At 45.3% G+C, this 21312-nt stretch overlaps 1 protein-coding gene across 1 annotated transcript; it reads right to left on the bottom strand.

The window, feature by feature from the left end:
- Positions 1-15798: 15798 nt before the first annotated feature.
- Positions 15799-19175, bottom strand: CHST14 (carbohydrate sulfotransferase 14). Its single transcript, XM_075927099.1, has 2 exons — positions 16417-19175; positions 15799-16386 (listed from the first exon to the last, which is right to left on the bottom strand). Exon 1 carries the CDS (start codon positions 18825-18827, stop codon positions 17718-17720), a length of 1110 nt encoding a protein of 369 aa, XP_075783214.1. The 5' UTR covers positions 18828-19175; the 3' UTR covers positions 15799-16386; positions 16417-17717.
- Between the last annotated feature and the right edge of the window lie 2137 nt (positions 19176-21312).

The following is a 21312-nucleotide window of genomic DNA, read 5'->3' as shown; positions in this document are numbered from 1 at the left end:
AGCTTGGGGGACCTTTCAGCTGGGAGCAGTGTTCCCTTTAAGATTTTCCATCCATGAATGGAGTGTGTTTTGTCTTGTGTGCCAACAAAGAGGTCATGTGCACTTGTTCAGATGTGTGCCATCCACTTGTGGGGCTGCTCCCCAAGAGACTCTCCCAGCGCAGAGAACCTGAGCCCTGCCCCCAAGTAGCGCCCCCCCCCCCACCTCATGGGGAGAAGATAAGACCTGCTCCCCCCAGGGAGCGCTGCTTCTGGCATAGCCTGTGTGCAGGGTTGGCTGAGAGTCCCCGCCTGGGGCAGAGGGAAGCTGCTGACTGCTCCCAGGGTTTGCAGGAAGTGAGGTGCTGGGGGTGGGGCAGTGATATGTGGGAAGCAGGAGGGGAGCTAGTAGAGGTCTGGGGATAGGGGGCTCTGGGTGGGGAAAGAGGGATGCAGCAGGCCACAGCCCCAGGAGCAGCCATACCACAGCCTGGTTTCAGCCCCGGCCTCAGGAGCAGCTGCAGCACAGCTCAGCTCCAGCTTCGGCAGCCCCGCACCATACAGGCCTCCCCGCAACTGGGCAGCCATTATGCAGCTCTGGCCATAGCTCTTGTCCCCTGGGGAAAGGCTGGAGCTGACCCCTGGAAAAGCCCTGGCCCCCAAAGCAGCCACCCACCACATGGCCCGGAGCAGCCCTGGCCCACAGAGTAGCTGCTTGCCCTGTAGCTCCAGCAACATGAGAACCTGGGCAGCCACCACACAGCCCTGACTATAGCTCCAGCCCTAAAGGCTCCGTCCTTAGCAAACTGCCCACCACGCAACCCACCATAGAAGCATCTGGGCAGCCACCATGTGGCCCTGTCCACCCACTCTCTCACTGAGCCCACCACCAGCAGCTTACCTTCCAGGAAGATGTGTGCTGCTGCATGGCTCTGCTGACGAGGTGGGCGGGATTCAAATTCTTGGTGTGCGCCTGCACAGGCATGCACCCTAGCAGGAACTTAGGCTGGGAGCATGAGGAACTTACCCCTTTTTAATTCCCTTTCTCCTGAAAGAGTGGCCCTTTCCCTGCGAAAGATTTGTAAGACACTGGGCAGGTCGCAGCCACTTGCCAGTTGAAATGGCACATCATCTGTTAAAGCAAATAGTTCTTTAATTAACATATGTTCTCTCTGTTCTGTAGTGTGCCAAGACATTCTTTTGCTCACACCTGAGTCGGGCCATATCAGAGAGATTTTTTGCTGATTCTCTTCAAGGAAAGCCTGCTGGCCTCAGGGGAAAGAGTGAGAGTGGTGGATTACCTAGCTGACATCAAATGTCAATGGCACGGAAAAAGCTACAGTCCCTCTTGAGCAGGGACACTAACAGATACAGGTCACCCAAGATAATCCCAAGGACACAAGGCCTCCTCAGAAGTCAGAGTAGGAGTGCTGAAAAATCCCAAACAACTGTGAGTATTATGGTATTATCCAGTTGTCCAATCAGAGCTGGAGTCCCACTGTACATTCACAATTGTTGTCTCCTTGCTTTCAGTGCATCCCCCTTGCTAGAGAAATTTCCATTCTGAAGAGCTTTTGTAGTCAACCACTCTTCACCATGATTGCCAACGAGGCCTTTCCACAGCCCATCCCGTCTCTACTCCCCCCATGTCACTCAGTAGGTGTGAGTATGCGTGTGAAAATCCTGGTGCTTAGCTGTCCAGAAAGTAAATTTCTAACAAGGCAGCTGAAGTCATATAGTTCATTGGACCAACTTTTGTTGGTGAGAAAGACAAACTTTTGAACTTTAATTCTTCCTCAGAATAAATGATGAATCTCACCTTGTCACTCTAATATTGAGGGATCAACATGGCTACCACAACACTGCAAATTACAAACAAAGCTCTTTCGTCATCTTACGTTTTAAAATCTGCTTGCTTAAAAGTTACCTAAAAACAGCAAGATATCCCACTTCTCCTATTCAACCCAGCAGCAATGGGTTTATTTCCACCTCTGGCTGCCTCTTCCCAGGAACAGTGCTGGACAGAACACAGGTTTCCTTTGCAGCTACAATGGATAGAAACTTTTTAAAAAGAAAAGAAAGTTAAAGCTTAAACTGTGCACATGGCACTGAAGCGGAACATGTGAGTGTGCAGATGCTGGTGAAAGGGGATTAAGTGGAGAAACAGCATATGGAACTGTTTTCCCTTTACTCCTGCCCTTGAGTTCATCAAGACTCTGAGCTTTATTGTTTTCTGAAGATCTCACCAAATATTTGAAACTCACTTTGTCCCAGATCTCAAAGTTAATTTGATCTCAGAATAATACATCACTAAGGTTAATTATTTTTTAAATAAAACTGCTTCACAAATTAAATGGTGTGTAGCCGTACAGTACCATCCACTCCTCAGAGGCCTCTCAACAGCTCTGAGGCATGCCTGCCATATGCAATGTCATGATGAGCCTATAGCTCCTCTGGATTACTCCTTTCTTGCTGCTTAATTAGGCTATTAAGATTGTCCGAACTCAAGGAGAATTGGGACCTTGGAAAAGCTTCTGCACTGCCATATAATCTTAGCAGTAACAAAGAGTCATTTCTTTTCTGCTGGCACCTAAAGTGAACTCACTTCCTCATGTCACCTTCCCAACCATTTCTACTTCAGGTCTCCCCTTGATACAGAGAGTATCCTTTTAACAGCCATTTCTAACACAGCATCTTTTTCTATCCATCCACTAGGTTTTTTCCAAGTTCTAATCCTCTGCAGTCTGCCTCCCCAACCCTCTGTGTTCATTTCAGCAGTATGTGTCATTAGTACATCAACAGTCTTTTGGCTGGCAGTTCCCACTGGCCTGTTAAAGCAAGATTATTCAATTACTGATTCTAGGACAGACACATAGGCCCCACACCCTCTTTCTTACCACAAGAGAGACAATGCAATCTGACAATATGTTATAAAACATATTATTAGGGCATAATGATACAGAGATCATAAAATCAAATGGATTAACAAATTCTCATGAATTCCAACAATGTCATGGACCTATTTATCTAAGGGGGGGGGGCGGGAGAAAAGTCTCCCATAAAGAAAATACCCTCTGTAGTGTGAATCTACACACAAAAGAATCAGTTTGCATTTTAGTACTATAAGCAGATAATCTAAGCATGAAAATTCAGCTTTATTACTTATGTACGCAACATTAACCAAGTATGAGCATATGGCAGAGAAATGACACACACAGTTCCCTCATGGATAAATGCAACAGTCAAAAGACTGTGAATGGAATGTGAATCTGCTGATCTGCAGAGACTTTTGTGGTAATACTGTCACAACATCCCATCTTCTAAATTTCAAGGAATTTGAATGACTTCTCTGGACAAATGGTGTCAAAAGCAACCCATATAATTTATGTAGGTATTTTTAAAGCATCTACCCAGGCATTGTAGAATTTAACTATGGAGCTCAAATGCGGAAAAGAAAGAAGTTAAGACAAATCTAAAACACAACCTAAATACCAACACTCCTGAGTATTGAGTTTGGCTTCAAGTCACCAGATCTAAACTTACTCCCATGGATTCAGGGGCAGGATTGGATCCAAAACTGAAAGTCAGCTGCTTGCCTGATGTAATTCAAATGCACACCCAAGATGGCAGAAATCTCATAAAAAGAAACGGATCTGGTGAGATTTCTTCCATTTAAGCCAAAATCTTGGGTAAACAACTCATTAACTCCTAATTCAGACTCTGAATCTTATCTCTGCTTGGTGTCCAATCTGAAATCTAAACCCTACTACAAAACATTATCTGTTTCTGGATCCAACCATACTCTTTTGGTCCACCTTCAGATCTAAGGGAAACATTGGAAAAATATCCCCAATTGTGAAGTGTACGTGTGAGTCATGCATAATAGTTTTGGTCCTTTGTATTGGGTCTCCAATTACAAGGAACTCCTTAAATAAGGCACTGAGACTCAATAGTGAGGTACATAACAGCAAGCTTTACTTATGTCTGGTTTGCATGGGTCAGGCTGACCTCCCACATCAAAATAAAGGATTTGTTTAGGATAGATCCTCTATTCCAAAGTCCAAGACAGGGATCTGAAGAATAAATCCCCTTAACATTAAATCATCTGTAACAAAACAAATATAGTTAAAAGTCAGGGAAAATGTTCCACATCAGATCACCACTCACAACGCAATCAAAGAAGAAGTGAAAGGGTGATGATTTCATTCAATGTGAAGACATTAAGCATGTTCTCTGTGGCATTTTTCTTCTGTGCTCTAGCAGTCCTTATTTCATTTAGATAATGAGTCATGCCTAGAAGCCAACAAGGCAACTGGAAGCATTAATACTTTTATTTCAGCACTACTGAGTAGCAAGGAAGTTATTTATTAAAAGCAATTGCAAGAAATCCACTGGAAACAGGAAAAGCATGACACATGTACAGTTGAGCTAAGCTGTTTGGGCTAAGGGGGATATTTTAATCTCTTTATTGTACATAGTTAGTCTTTACAATAAGTGATGAACGCAATCAAGATACTGAAAAACAGGTGATCCCAGATTATTATATTTTAAGATGGTGCCACATTCTGGCTTACTCATGGCTCTCTTTGACCAAATGTTGGTCCTAATGTCCAGGTTGTATTTAAAAAGAATTCAGTTTCAAACAAACCACTAAAGCAGTGGTTCTCAAACTTTTTGGCCCGTGGCCCACCCCACTCAATGCAGACCTTTCTGCAGGCCATCAGCAAACCACCCATGACGACAAAAATAGGTGCAAGACGGGATGGAGGTGCAAGATCTAGTTGGGAGGTGGAGTGCAAAGCTGAGGGTCTGGGTGGGAGATTGGGTGCAGGTGCAGGCTGAGGGTGGAAGGTCTGGGCAGGTGGTAGGGTGCGGATGGGAGAGCGAGGTCTGGGCAGAAGTGAGGGTGTAGGAGCGGGGTGGTTATGTATGTTCTAGGTATGAGCGGGATGTATTAGGAGGACGGGGTGCAAGGTCTGGACATGAAGGGGATGGCAGAGGCCTGCTTGGCTCTGTGCCTCCCACCATTCCCAGGCATTGTCCCCCGCAGCTTCCATTGGCTGTGATTCCAGCCAATGGGAGCAGCAGGGAAAGCCTCCAGGCGAGTGGTATCCTGCATTGCCATTCCCCCAGTCGGGGGCCGGGGGAGTGGCAGCACATGGAACTGCTTCCTTTCTCCGAAAGCCAGATCCAGCCTGCGTTGCTCATGCCACTCCTTCCTCCCTCAGTGGGAAGCTAGCACTTCAACCTCACAGGGACGGCCACAAGGCTGGAGCACCAGCACAGGTTCCCTGCTGCAGGGGAAGAGGGGGCAAGCTCCAAGCTCATAGCCCACCAGCAAGATGGTCCCAACCACACTTTGAGAACCATTGCACTAAAGCATTCTCTTTTACAATGTCCTTTAAAGAAAGGTCACCATCAGGTATTTTTTGCTTGCAATTTAGTTATTTTAAACATAAATATAAATGTTTAATTTTTTAAAAGAATCACTCAATGAGAAGAGTTTTTTTTAATTCTCCTGCAATAGTGGAAATTCAGACAAAAATGGCTCTTTGCAAGTGTATGAGAATGAAGAAGTGAAACTGATTTAAAGGAAAAAAGCACCAGTCTAGTGTTATTGTCCCAAACAAATAAAATCATAATAAAAATAAGTAACAAAAAAATCAAATAAGCAGTACAACTGCTTAAAATTAAATTTGATATCTGACATTTTCCCAGTTGTACTAATGTAATATGGTGTTCTTACCACAGATAAAGCTTTATAATGGGATGCACTCACCTCTCACAAGCACTCCTTGACTGAATGCATGTGCGTGCACTCTCTTTCTGTTTGCGGTGACTCTTCAGTGACTCAGCCCTGCGACTGAATCACACAGTCAATAAAACAAAGCAAATCCTTTCCAGGGTACAAACAAGCAAACCCTTTCCGGATACAAGTCCAACAGAGGCCTCCCTCAGTGCCCTCTACCATCTTTCAATTTGTTCCCAGTCCAGAATAGAGCAGCAGACCAGGGCTCCTTCCTTGGAGGCAGTGTCTTCACCTATCTGACCACAACACTCCCGAGGGGCCATTGCATTTCTGTTCCCCTTCTGGGGTGCCTCAAGGCCCAGGCCTCTTCCCTTTCAATGGCTAATGGGAGGTTAGGGGGACTCAGGCATGCCCTCTGCTCTGGGTCCCAGAGCCCAGGGACTCTGTAGCCAGCAGCTGTCCGCTGAGTTCATTAAGTCCTACTGCTGCTCTAATTCCCTGGGCCACTTCCCTGTGGCCCTATGCCATCTGTGCCTTTATCTCAGGTCTCTGTCCAAACAGAGTACCAGCAACCTGCTCAGGGCTCCTTGTTCTCTCTAGCTCCTGGCAGCACCACCCTGGCAGGGGCTCTGCTACTCAACTGGCTGGCTGGTTAATCATATCATCACTACCGGCTTTTGATCAGGGCGACCATGGCCATAGTGACATGCTCATGGGAGCACATTTGATATGACCCATGGAATCTTACCTTTGGCCAGCCAGCTGGGCTTAAGGAACGGAAGCACTGCAGCCAGCCCAGCCAAGGTTGGGGTGAGGGGGGGATTAGAGAGGAGGGAGGAGAGTTAGAGAAAAAAAACACACACCCAAGCTGCAGCTTGTGGCACTCACTCTCTCTTAGGGTACGACTACACTGCACTATTTCAAGATAACTAGCCTTATTTTGAAATAACAATGCGAGCGTCTACACAGCCATTCCGTTATTTTGAAATAATTTTGAAATAACAGATGGCTTATTCCGAAATCTGTGAACCTTATTCTATGAGGAATGTCTATTCTGAAATAGCTATTTCAAAATAAAGCGTGTGTAGACGTTCCACTGCTGCCATTTTGAAATAGTGTCTCACCAGGGCCTTTCTAAGTTATTCCTCCCCAGTGCCTCCTGGGGCTCTAAATCAAAATAGCACATCTACATTAGGGAAGCCTGCCTTGACTAATTTTGAGGCTTTCCTGCAGAGTAGATGTGCTATTTTGAAATAAGCTATTTCAGAATAACTATTCTGGAATAGTTTATTTTAAAATAAGCGTTCAGTGTAGATGTACCCTCCGGTAACTCCTCCGATAGAAGCAGCTCCAGGAGTGGATTCCCAGGGATGCGGGTGGAGGGAAGGTACTCTCCCGTTCTCCTGGAACAGAAGGCCTCTGGAGAAGCCACATTGGGAGTAGGTGGGTCAGGCTGTTCTAGAAGAGGCTCTCGTGCAAGTCTGATGCTTGGCATGGATGGGTGAGGTTGGTATGTGGGCAAGGGAAAGGGGGGTTTGAAGGAGGACTGTGTATGCTTTTGCAACTTGTCTCTATGTGTTCCAGCTGGCTGGGGGCAGCTCTGCTATCTGGGTGTGTGTTAGCGTACAGCAGGCCCGGGTCTACCTCCTGTCTCTTCCCGTTCCCCCATAAAAGCTCCACTTGTCCAAGAAAAGGCTTGCTCTTTTCCCTGGCACTGCTAGCAGGACTGGAATACACATTTAGCTCTTCATAATGAGCACCATGCCAACCAGAGATGCTACTGCAGCCTGCCTGTTCCCATCCCTTCCCTGCAGAAAGGTGACACATGTGGGGGGCCCACCCTGCGTCACATTATGCTCTTCCTTCTCCCGCCCCCCTCCCCCAAGGTTTTGCCAGGGTTTGCCTGCTCAGCTCTCTCCTCCTTTCCTTGTTTGCTGGCGGCAGCTTGGAGAGGAGAAGAAAGAAATAGCATATGCACCATTAAGCTTCACTTACTTGGTCCCAAAGTCAGGCAGGTGGATGCACAGGTGCATGGGATCACCTCCCCCATGTGCCTCCTTCCACCCCCATTTGAACAGGAGTTGGAATGGGAGGTGACAATGAGTGGTGTCTGCCTGCATGCTGTGACCTTCTTGAAACCCATTTACCTTTCATTTAATCCGGTTTCTTATCCATACCCTCAGGCTTTCTTTTTTAAACTGTTTGGCTATGTCTACATTGGCGGGTTCTTGCACAAGTACAGCCATTCTTGCGCAAGAACCCACAGAGCATCCACACTGCCCACCCTCTCTTGCGTAAGAAGATTTACAGTACGGCATGGTAAGAAAGGGCTTCTTGCGCAAGAGCTATGCTCTTTTCTTACAAGTGTAAGCTCTCTTGTGCAATAGCTCTTGTGCAAGAGGGCAGTGTGGACACGCCGCAGGGGTTTCTTGTGCAAGAAAGCCCTATGGCTAAAATGGAGATCGGAACTTTCTTGCGCAAGAGAGCGTCCACACTGCCATGGGCGCTCTTGCGCAAAAGCACATCTCGGACATGGCAGTGTGGACGTGTTCTTGCGCAAGACTTCTTGCGCAAGAACCCGCCAGTGTAGACATAGCCTTTCTGTTTCCACTACAAATTGCATTTAACAGCACACTAAAATTCCTTGGGGTAGAGGACCTTGCCATGTTGGGCACAGTGCTGTGCACATTTCTATATTGCATCAAGATTAATAATACAGAAACTCCTTTCTATTCCCATCTTAATCCCATATCCCACCAACCTCATTTATCCTCTGGAAGTCACAGTGGTTCCTACTGTTAGTGTGAGCAGAACTGAGAATGTGGTTGTTGTGACATATACTTTCCATCAAGCCCTTAAACTGAGAGAGAATTGGCCTGTCCCCACTTCCATGATTCACTCCTGCTGCTCTGGTTTATAAATAGGCTTGCTAGAATGCATTTTTTATTGTTTATAACTTTGTATAATATAAATTACAGGCAGTCCCCGGGTTACGTACAAGATAGGGACTGTAGGTTTGTTCTTAAGTTGAATCTGTATGTAAGTCGGAACTGGCATCCAGATTCAGCTGCTGAATCTGGACACCAGTTCTGACTTACATACAGATTCAACTTAAGAACCCCAGGCGTCCCCAAGTCAGCTGCTGCTGAAACTGATCAGCAGCTGATTCCAGGAAGCCTGGGGCAGAGCAACTCTGCCTCGGGCTTCCTGTAGTCAGCCGCTGGTCAGTTTCAGCAGCGGCTAACTTGGAGACGCCTGGGGTAGAGCAGCTCAGATGCTGCTGGGTTGGTCCAGTAGCGCGGCCGCTCCTTGGCGCTACTGGACCAACCCAGCAGCGCCCCAGCTGCTCTGCCTAAGGCGTCCTGATTCAGCCACTGCTGAAACTGATCAGCAGCGGCTGAATCAGGACTCCTGGGGCTGAGCAGCTGGGGTGCTGCCGGGTTGGTCCAGTAGCGCCAAGGAGCGGTGCTGCGGGACCAACCGGCAGCGCCCCACCTGCTCTACCACAGGCCCCAGGCTTTGCTCCACATCTCCCTGGTCTGCTGGGGGGCACTAGCTGCGTCCCCCCCCAGCAGACCAGGGAGACGTGGAGCAAAGCAGCGGAGGACCTGGGTCGGACCGCGGTGCTTCCAGATCAGTGCCGCGGTCAGGCCCGGGTCCTGCACCGCTTTGCTCAGCGTCTCCCTGGTCTGCAGACCAGGGAGATGCTGAGCAAAGCCGCGCAGGACCCGGCCCGACCCGCGGCGCTTCCAGCTGATCTGGAAGCGGCCGCGGGTCCGCCCCAGGTCCTGCGCCGCTTTGCTCCCCGTCTCCCTGGTCTGCTGGCTTCCGCAGCAGACCAGGGAGACGGGGAGCAGCTTTTCTCGCCCCGGAGGAGGCGGGCGGCGGGACCAGGCGTCCCGCCGCTCGAGTCCTCCGGGGTGAGAAAATCTCCGTTTGTAACTGCGGATCCGACGTAACTCGGGGACTACCTGTATTTATTTTTAAGCTTTTTTGTATTTTAAAATTTTTAAATGTTCACGGTTATGGGAGATTATGGAGGGAGGTCACTTTTTTAATGATAATAGAAGTTGAGATTCAGGGTTCACGCATTAAAGCTGCTAAAACTCAAACAGAGGGACATGGGGGCTGAAGCTGAGGCAATATCTTTTCAAAAGTATCTAATTTTTCTATTAAGAAAAAAAGTTTTTTTTAGATTGTAAGATCTTTAGGACAGGTGGGAGCTGTTGGGGTGTGTCTAGACTGGCCAGTTTTTCTGGAAAATCAGCCTCTTTTCCGGAAAAACTTGCCAGCTGCCAACACTGGCCGCTTGAATTTCCGCAAAAGCACTGACTTCCTACTGTAAGAAATCAGTGCTTTTTGCAGAAATACTATGCTGCTCCCGTTCAGGCAAAAGTCCCTTTTGCGCAAAACTTTTATATAACGTTAGTAGATGTGCAGGAGAATGAATCAGTGACAGTATGGCTGATCTGGTTAGGTCCTGTGATGGTGTTGCTGGGCCCACAGACAACCCGCCAACCTGAAGCATATTCTCACCAGCAACTACACACCGCACCATAATAACTCTAACTCAGGAACCAATCCATGCAACAAACCTCGGTGCCCACTCTGCCCACATATATACAGCAGCAACACCATCACAGGACCTAACCAGATCAGCCATACTGTCACTGGTTCATTCTCCTGCACATCTACTAATGTTATATATGCCATCATGTGCCCACAATGCCCCACTGCTATATACATCGGCCAAACTGGACAGACCCCACATAAAAGAATCAATGGACACAAATCAGATATTAGGAATGGCAACATAGAAAAACCTGTAGGGGAACAATTCAATCTTCCTGGACACACAATTGCAGATCTAAAGGTAGCCATCCTGCAGCAAAAAAACTTCAGGACCAGACTTCAAAGAGAAACTGCTGAGCTACAGTTCATCTTCAAGTTTGACACAATCAACTCTGGCTTAAACAAAGACTGTGAATGGCTTGCTAACTACAAAAGCATCTTCTCCTCTCTTGGAATTCACACCTCCAGATCAGCTACTAGAAGTGGGCCTCATCCTCCTTGATTGGATCCACCTCGTCATCTCCAGCCTGATTCTGGCCTGCATATTTATACCTGCCTCTGGAAATTTCCACTACATGCATCTGACGAAGAGGGTCTTTGCTCACGAAAGCTTATGCTCCTACACTTCAGTTAGTCTATAAGGTGCCACAGGACTCCTCGCTGCTTTTGCAGATTCAGACTAACACGGCTACCCCTCTGATTATTGAAAGTAATGAGGCACAACCCTCTATTCCATCCTGCCAATTTATAACAGCTTCAGAAGAAGAAATATTTAAAACAAACAACACACTGAAGAAGTTAGTGGCTAATTGTTTATGTCCTTTCCCTTTGAAACTAAGCTAGAGAAAGTTTTACTTTTATTGGCACCAAAACCCCTTTGTTACTCACGTCCTCCATGGCTTCAGTTTTTCCAGATTTGCCTGCAATTTAGTTTTAGCCTCCTCTGTTTGCTACCCCTAACATGTTTATAAATCATTGACATCATTTGATAGTGATATAATTTGCAGCAATTTCCAAAGAAACACTGATAAAAGAAAGACACGGTGAAGACAGAAGATCATGTTTTTGTTCTTAGTTGGTCAGAAAAGCTTCAGAAAAATTTAAAAACCTTGGATTTGGTCAACAGGACCAGGACCATTAATTTCAATACTGACTGATTCTTCATCTTTGTGATTAGTGGTCCAAAGTTTGCAGTGTACTGAGTTAAAAGCAAACAGAATAAACAATGGCAAGATAGACTGCAAACATGACAAGGTAAGGAAAATCAAGTTTGGCATATCACAGCAACCATAAATTGTCTCACTTAAATAGATGGAGTATTTTGCATAGCTATGTATATATATTTTTAGCACATTCAGTGGCCGAATTATGCCCATGGTGTGAGAACCAAACTTTTAATTCCTGACTGCATTTAACATACAAAACAGTTTTTGAGATGGGAGAAATGTTCTTAGCTTAATAGAAAAAAGCTTGATTGATGACATCAAGTAAATGCACAGAAGCAGATTCAAAGAAAAGCAAAACACTGACTCTTCTGTGGGCAGAAACCCAAGCTTGCCTAGAGGAGAAGCTACAGCATGTAAGTAAGCCAACAAACATTCAAATATTTACATGTATTTAAAATTAAATTTTTAGTAAAAAAACAAAAAGCCAAAGGGAACATTTTTGTGATCATCCCCCAGCCTTCATAGATATAGGTGTAGAACAGGAGGTGGGGGAGAATAAGTTCCATACAGTGTATTCAAATAAATAAATTCAAAGGTCAAAATTAATTACACTTTACATTGCTCCATCATTTACACCCATTTTACAAAAACTCCTGATTAATATCTGCTACCTTTATCTGGAGAATGATCCAGAAATTTCTAGAAGTTTCAATACATTGCAACACTAAGATCTAAATTCTATCCTCCATCATATTTGAGCATTCCCACTGAAATCTAAGGAGCAAGTCAGGAATAACTAAGGTTACAATGTAGCCACATCTGTGAAAGCCAACCTGATCAAAGAATGTGGATACAATTAGAGGCAAACAGCTTACCTTTGATGGCTGAAGAAAAAGAAAGTAGTTTTAGAGGGAGGATCAACAACTAGCATTTTGAAATATAAATATGTATTGTCACCACTGTCACCCAGAAAAAGATGGAATTCAATTGACATCAATGGGCATTTGTTTTACCATTGTATTTCAGCATAGCCAGGATTTCATCCATAAATAGAATGATCATATGTCCCATGTTGGCGGGGACAGTCCCTTTTTAAAGCCATGTCCTGGCCGTCCCAACTTTTTTGGCAAAAGTGGACATTTGTCGCACTTGTTCTTGTCAGCTAATCAAATCAGATGGACCAAATGCTTACTTTGTCAAAAAAAGTTGCATGAGGTGAGGAGGAATGGGGGATGGAGGGGCAAGCAGTGATATTAGCTCTACACAAGAGGGGAAGCTGGGCTCAAGACAGGAGACAGGCAAGGCTCAGGCGAGCAGCAGCACCAGCCTCACCCCTGTGTAGGGAAAGGGTGCAGGTCTCAGGTGAACAGCTTGGGCCAGCCCCTGTAGCCAGACACAAACCCCATCTTGTTTTTCCACAAACCCCATCTTGTTGCCCGCCCCCAGAGAACAAGAGAAAGGCAGTCAGCCTTTGATGCCCTGGGAACGCAGGTGTGCTGCCTGTCCCTGACTCTACCATAAACAGAAACCAGACAGTAAATGGGCTAGCTGACGACCCGGGGCCTCCCGTCGCCCTGATGGCTAGTACCAGTAATTGACACGCCTGCACTGTCCCAGGAGAGGAATCTTCGCCCATCACATACCAGAGGTGCCCATTGTCTGCATTTTCCCAGGTGTAAATTATGCTTTGCACCCTTCGTGGGAAACTTGGTGTTCAAAGCCATTTTTCCTAATTGGCCACTTGAGACCAGGAAGAAGCCTACATGACCCAAGGGGTATAAAAAGAGGTTCAGCAGCCCACCCCATTTGAGCTCCAATCATCTATACCTGCTGGCAGGTATTGATTGTCTCCCGAGGTCTGTGGGACGCCCAACCTCGCCCTACTTCTTCCCGAGGGATTGAGAGAAAGACGCTGGCCACGCCAAGTCTGGAACGCAGGGGTGAGAATATATACCTGCTATGTGTCTATTTTGCATGCATTTAATAAGAGCTCAGAGAACCAAAAGGGTTTCATGGTACCTGTAAGTGACTTATTAGTGTAATTTCTGTCCTGTCCTTTGTAGTGTCTGTGTTATCTGTAACACAGCAGTAGCATTTAACAACTAAGTTTACCCTGTAACAATAAAATAGTAACTGTTTAAGCTTTAACCTGACTCCTTCAGTTGCTGTAACAGAACCAAGCACAATTTAAAAGAACTTCAGCCGGTCATTAGGGACAGATATAGGGAGAGCTTGGGCGTTTGGATTTGTGTCACACCCAGGTGGCAAAATCCACTGGGGCACCTTTCAGTCTTTCCCCAAGGCTGCCCGCTGCAAAGGAATTATGAATTCTAGCAGCTGAAATCTAAGGTGTAATAAGCTCTTCCTATAAACTCGGGGCGTCTGAGAGCCTGTTGGCTGCCCTCTGCGACGGGACCCTGGTTCTAGCAGTAAAGTCACAGACGTTAAACTATTTTTCGGGGCGCCCTCCAGCCTCCTAGGCTGCCCACTGCAATGAGACTTTGTGTCTCAGCAGTTGAAGACTTGGGTGTAACACACACGCACACACTGCCCTGACCGTCGGCTGACAGCCCCACAGGGAGAGGTGTGGCTCAGGCTACCCTCACACAGTGTTCCCAATTTCCCTTTGGAAAATATGGACAACCTTGTCAGCCGACGGTCAGGGCTCCCTATATCTGTCCCTTAAGACCGGCTGAAGTTCTTTTAAATTGTGCTTGGTTCTATTACAGCAACTGAAGGAGTCAGGTTAAAACTTAAACAGTTACAGGTTTATTTGAGGAAGCTTATAAATCATATGGTTGCAATGGCTATTGCTCTATTTCTTAACTACTAGCAAATTATAGATCTTAAAAATGGTTACAAAGAAGATAAAGATAGAAAAATAGAAATAATGGTACCAAGTAACAGCTTACTCTTTCTATGTGTACACTTAAGACAGAGGACCACATCCAGGTACAATTTTTACCCCCTTCTGTGCCTCTCGACTCCAGCATGTCAGGCCAGGGCCGGTCCCTCAATTCCTAGGAAAGACGAAAATACGAGGTGGACGTCCCCATAGAACCTCGGGAGGTCAAACACCTAACCTGACCAGCAGGTAGAGGGTAGAATGACACTCAAAGTGAGTGTGAGCTGGGCCCATCTTATATACCCATGGGGTCACGTATTTCTCTTTCTTGTCTGTCATGCCAAATGGGGCTGGTCTGTCTTCTGTGAGACCAGTTCTTACAAGGGAGTTGTGAACTTAATTTACACTTGTAAGAGAGAATTGAGATGATTAAATTGGAAATACTGGGCATTCTTTTCTCAGTGGGGGATTCCTCTCCCAGGGACTGTGTGTTCGTATCAACATAGGTGCCAGCCGGGCACACTCGCATATCCTGATCTTGCATTAAAGCAGATCAAAGCTTGATGGCTATGCTGATTGCCTTAATCGCTCTGTCTCTCCACATATCTGGTTTTTTTTTTTTAGCTTCTCAGGATCAGATGAGCCAGCATAGACTATGCTGATTTTACTGCTCCTTCTCTGCCCTGTATACTTCAGAGAGGCAAATAAGATGGGTGAGATGGGGTGTTGGTCTGTGTGGCTACAAACCTACGCTATCAAATTTAAAAATACAGAAAGCCCTTACATCACTTAGTTTATTTCCTGTGCAGGATTGCTCCTCACAGTATATATCCTAGTGCAGCAAGGTTTGAACAAAGACATGAGCTGGATGGGCCACTATATTCAACATTCTAATAACATCAAAAGCTAAGTATCAAGCATTAATAGCCCACTCTATTAGTTTCATTTAGCAAGGACACTCTAATTGACAAGAGTTTCCCCTCTTCTCTTTCCCTCCCCAACCCCTCTTTTTCTGGTATTTATTTGTACCTCTGGACCCCTTGCTCCATTCACCTGAAAAAGTGAGTTATGCCCATGAAAGCTCATGACACTATCTACATTTTTTGATTGGTCCTGCAGTACCTCAGAGACTTTCTTTGTTTTTTTTCAGTTACAGACTAACACGGCTACCCCTCTGAGACTTTTAAACATTACAAAAAGGTGCTTCCAGGAAATAAAGCATCTGTATGCATCACTCTAGGTTAACTGCACAATGTTAGGCACATGATTTGCTGTATCCACTACTTTTCATGCTGGCCAGTAATTGTTTCTTGTTCTCTCCCGCATTTCTTTGCTTTATCCACTTGTTTGCACTCTTTGGTCTCACTCTGTGATTATAAGATCTTCAGGACAGGAACCATTTGTTATATATTTGGGCAGTGCTAACACAAAGGGGTGCTCCTGCTATTGTAATGCAAACAAATAAATAATAAGAACCAAACCACAGAATAATTTATATATGAATGTTATTAAAAATGCTGGTACAGTATAAATGTGAAACAAATTTGAACATTATCATCCACATTTAAAAGCTTAATCATAATTCTTGCATATACATAACTATGAAAATGTCATGCACATATAAAAAACAGAACTGAACATTTATTTACAGTAGCATCAAATACAACTAACTACACAAAGCAGTTTTTCTCCATAGGCCATAAATAGCTACTGTAAACTATTTTCTAAATTTCGTTACTATGGCTGAGAAAATCTTGATTTTAATAACTCTTGAAAAGGAAGGTCAAAAGAATTTGTTAGTAATAAGCACATTGCTGCACCAAATATTAGATTTTCTAAGTAAGTAACTGGTACTCTCAGATCTTTAATCACACAAAATAAAATAAACAGTGAATAGTCTTTGAATTAATATCTTGTCTCAAGAGGAACACATTCACTTTTCCTATTAGCATGAGGGGAGGGATAGCTCAGTGGTGTGAGCATTGGCCTGCTAAACCCAGTGTTGTGAGTTCAATCCTTGCAGAAGCCATTTAGGAATTTGGGGTAAAAATTTGTCAGGGATGGTACTTGGTCCTGCTGTGAAGGCAGGGGACTGGACTCAATGACCTTTCAAGGTCCATTCCAGTTCTAGGAGATAGGCAATCTCCAAAAATTTAATTTATTAATACAACTGTGGTTCAATACTGAAATAAAAAATGCCACAAGTTCAACCAAGCATTGCTAAATCACAGAACAAGAACTGACATGTCAGCTTTAGATGCACTCCACAAGTGTGAAGATTATGGATATGCAGGACTAGTTTACAAAAGACTTTTCTCTCTAAATTTCACATCACTGGTTCTACCAGTTTAACCTAGGAACGATTTAACTATCCTGCAATAACTCTTTAAAAAACAGCAAATACTGTTGTTGCTGTGGGTAATTCTGCTGCAGAAAATGTGACTTGGGTCATAAAAATAGAACTATGCTTTGTGCTTAAAATACACCCATTTCCTGATTTTTTTGCATATATTCACTGTCTTGTGCTGTGGAGAGAAGTTTTTTAAAAATAGATATATAAAAACTATTGTGCTTAACTCAGCGGCACATAAACATAATAAAATTGGAATACAAAGGTAAAAGATATTTTAGTTGTAAAGACTATATATCATATGATACGATATTTGATACTTTAAAAAGTATAACATTAGGAAATGTGCATAGGACACATTGCTTTGCAGGCTTTGTCTACACTAGAAAAATTTTGCTAGAGTAGCTATACCAGCAAACACTCCAGCTGTGTCTACATTGGCAAGATTTTGCGCAAAAGCAGCTGCTTTTGTGCAAAATCTTGCTGCCTGTCTACACTGGCCGCGAGTTCACGTGCAAGAACACTGACATTCTAATGTAAGAAATCAGTGCTTCTTGCACAAGAACTATGACGCTCCCGCTCAGGAATAAGCCCTTTTGTGCAAGTGTTCTTGCACAAGAGGCCAGTGTAGACAGGCAACATGAATTTCTTGCTCAAGAAAGCCCGATGGTTAAAATGGGCATCGGAGCTTTCTTGTGCAAGAGAGCGTCTACACTGGCACGGATGCTTTTGCGCAAAAGCACACCTCTTGCGCAAAAGCACATGCCAGCGTAGGCGCTCTCTTGCGCAAATACTCTAATGCAAAAACTCTTGCGTTAAAGAGTATTTGTGCAAAAACTTGCCAATGTAGACGTAGCCTCCAAGTGTTGGTGCAGTTTAAACTGGCATAAAAGTGTTTTTGCCAATAGACTGTATACTGGTTGTTGATTATCTACAGGAGCAACAGTACTTTTATGATACAACTGCAACTACACAAGAGCTTTTGCCAATATAAAAATGTTGCAGAACATTATCAACAGAACTTTTTCACATAGTCCAACCCATAAACAGAAAAGGTTTACTGCCTGCAAAATTCACTAGTAACATTTGGAAGAGGATAGGCAAATAATGAAAAATCCAGAATGTATTTTGGTAACAGTTCTTTTATAAGCCCACGTTGAGTGTTACATAGATAGTAATGTAGAGTTTCCTGAGTCACAGGCTTATACCACGATTGTCTTTCTGGGAAACGGATAAAAGAAGGTGCTCGAATATGTTCAAGAATGTAATCTGCATCCATATTCAGTCTTTCATATGATCCGATGAAATCGTACCTCACCGCACAAGGTTGGCATAGATTGTAGATGGGCATCCAGTGTTCATTCATTCTCTCTGCCTCTTCATCTAACAGGTACTGAAGAAACTCAGAAAATGTGACATCATCCCCTGTGGACTTTTGGGCGCTTTTTCTGTATCTTTTAATTATTTCCACACCATACTTTAACTGGTACTCTTTGATCTCTCCAAATTTATTCCTATAAGCTGATAAAAGTCTCTCCATTGGATCTCGAACAAATATAAACTTGTAGTAATGCTTTAGCCGATAGCTGATCTCATCTGGCTTCATGTCACTGAGAAAAATCAAGTCATTTTTGTGGTCCATTTTGAGTTTTACGTTCACATTCTCCAGTGCTCCATCCAAAACTTTCAGTATTCGTTTCCAGTTAGAGCAGGCGACTTTGGGGACGTAGCAGTATAAGAAACGGTATTTATCACTGACCAGGATGTGTTTGAGCATTGTTCTCCTCTGACCTGCTGAAAGCTCCCAGATGCTGTGAGGCATGCTCTTTTGCCCACATATGGTGTGGATTGTTCTGTTTCGAATGTCTTGTACCACCTGGTAATCCATGTTCTCAGGGGCCACGGCCCTGGTGCTTCCACTGCTCCTCCAAGCGAGGTCTCCATGCGAGGGATGGAGCGGTGGTGACTTCACCTCTGCCAAAATGCCCCTCTCAATCATGAGCAGCAGGCCGCTGGAAGCCACAATCACTCCAAACATGAGCATGGAGGGCAACAACATGGTGCGACTGCTGCCCCGCATACGGGTGGGCACAGCAGCCCGGCGTAGGGAGGTGGCTCCCATCTCTGCACCCAGCACCAACACCGGGGTGAGGGGGCGTGGGAACATGGCCCCGGCACTGGTTCCGCGTCAGGGCTAAACAGCAGGCGGTGCCAGCCCCTGCCCAACGGGGGCACAGGCTGGGGCACTGCTGGATGTAGGCAGCACCTTTCCCTCAGGCCTCCCTGCCAGGTACAGCTGCAGGCCTCTCAGCCAGGTCTGGCAGCGGGGCTCTGCATGGCAGCGGGGCCCCTAGCGGCTGCCCCCCACGGGGGCTCGCGGCGCGCCAGCAGGGCAGCACAGCGTTCTAGGCAAGGGCAGGAGGCCGGGCCGGGCCGGCGGGAGAGTGCGGCGGGGCTGGCCCGGGACAGTCCAGCGGCAGCGAGGGCCCGGATGTCCCGGCAGCGAGAGAGGGGGCGCCGGGCCGGGGGGGGACCGGCAGTGACGGGAGAGCAGCGGGCGGCTCCGCCCAGCGGCTCGGGGGCAGGAAGCGGCGCGCTGCGCTTTGAGGGGCCGGAGGGAGGCAGAGACGCCGGCTGCTGCGCTGAGTTAGGGGCGGCCCCGCCTGCCACGCAAAGGGTGCGTGTGCCGGGTGAGCCGCGGGGATGCTGCTCGGGGGGCTGTGCGCCCACTGGGGTGTTGCATGGGGCAGGGGTGTGTGCACAGGGTTATTGCATGGGGGGAGGGGCTGCGTGCAGCGATATTGCCGGGGGAAGGGCCTGTGTTCAATGGAGGGGCCGTGTGCACGCAGTGCTCGTTGCATGGGGGCGCGTTGTGCACACTGTGCTCGTTGCACGGGAAAAGCTTTGTGTACGTGGGCACTGCACCGTCTAGAGAAGGGGACTATTTACCCGCTGGGCAGTGGGGGAAGGGTTTGTGCCCATGGGGGAGTTGAGTGCTTACATGGCCTTGCAAAGCCTCCTAGGGAGAAGGGATCTGCCCAGATGGTCTCCATTACAGGCGAGGGATTGTTGTATAGGGGGTTTCTATACAGAAGAAGGAACTTTGGAGGCTTTGGTTGTAGGAGGTTGGGAGGAGGCCTGTGTGTTAGCATGGGGGAGGGCTATAGGAACAAGCTGGGTTCAATATACTTATTACAAATGGCACATGAAGCTGATGACTTAAGCAGACTAATTGGAATCTTGAAGTAGAAGTTTAGTTTAAAAAAAAAACAACAGTCCGTATATGTTCACAGCAGGGTTTTTTTCAGTCTTATTTTTTTTTCTTAGAAAATTAAGGTGTTACTACTTTTTATTGCTGTTAGTTAAGGATTCTTGTGGAAGATGGAGCTGGATTCTGCATATTTAGTACATCATCAATACTTTTGCTAACTACCCTGAGGTTCAAAATATTTTGTTACTTGGTAATGAGGCTTGAGCCAAAAAGAACCTAGGTTGACTCTCAGATTCCAGGGTAAATTTACAAAATTGGGTTAGAAAAAAAATCTCTTTACTTTTAAATTGAGAAAATTTGATCTGGCATTTTGAAATGCACTAAAATACTATTGTGATTTCTATAGTCGTTATTCAGAACTGTCTTTGATCTTGTAAGATTAAGCAGGGCTAGATTATTGATATGTCTCATACTTTAAAATCTCTTTTTGAGAAACCAATTATGAAAAACAGTTAAAAGAAAATTACATTTGAAAGAAAAGAAAGGGAAAAACAACAACCGCACCTGGATTTTTTTCCACATGGTTTACTCTTTGGCTACGTCTACACTACGAGGTTTTTTCTGGAAGAAAATATGCTAATGAGGGACTCATTAGCATGAGTTGCAACAGCATTAGCATATTTTGTTTCTTTTTGCACAAGGGGTTTTTGCGCAAAAAGAAGTAGCATGGACATTTCCTTTTTGCGCAAAAACCCGATTTTGCACAAGATCCTCATGCTTGTCCCAGAGAGGCATAAGGATCTTGCGCAAAACAGGGTTTTTGCGCAAAGGAAATGTCCACACTGCTTCTTTTTGCACAAAAATAAATGGCAGAAAATATGCTTATGATGTTGCAACTCACGCTAATGAGTCCCTCATTAGCATATTTTCTGCTATAAAAACTTGTAGTGTAGATGTAGCCCTAACGTATATGCTATGCGCAGCATTTTGGGAGTTGAGCCACTTATTTTTAACCCAATATCAGGCATTTTTGGTAAATTTTAATACAAATGGAAAGAACGTAGCTGGCTAGTTATAACTGGCAGAGTTGCCTTCATAGACTATCAAACTATTTTTAAAATATCTGGTATCTAGGCATGAAATACAAATTATAGGTTGCTAAGAAGTCAAATAAATGTGATCCCAATGCTCGACTATTCATTCATGACCAACTGTGTTTTAAAGTTGCTTCAAGGAAGTGCTGCTTGTGTCATCACCCAACAATTCATTTGTAGACATTAGGGATGTGAATGGTTAACTGCTTAAATAGGGGCAGGTAAGGAGCTGCTCGAACTTGGTCATTTATCTGATTAAATGGGATTTTATATCCTTGGAAGACATTTTGGGTTTAGGAAAGACAATGCAGGTGAGGTAATATCATTTATTGGACCAACTTCTCTTG

Source organism: Pelodiscus sinensis, chromosome 4, assembly GCF_049634645.1.
Source record: "Pelodiscus sinensis isolate JC-2024 chromosome 4, ASM4963464v1, whole genome shotgun sequence".
NCBI lineage: Eukaryota > Metazoa > Chordata > Testudines > Trionychidae > Pelodiscus > Pelodiscus sinensis.
This window is presented reverse-complemented; position numbering and strand designations above follow the sequence as displayed.

Coding starts and splice junctions, on each gene's coding strand:
- CHST14 (XM_075927099.1), bottom strand. CDS start 18,827: ATGTTCCCACGCCCCCTCACCCCGGTGTTGGTGCTGGGTGCAGAGATG.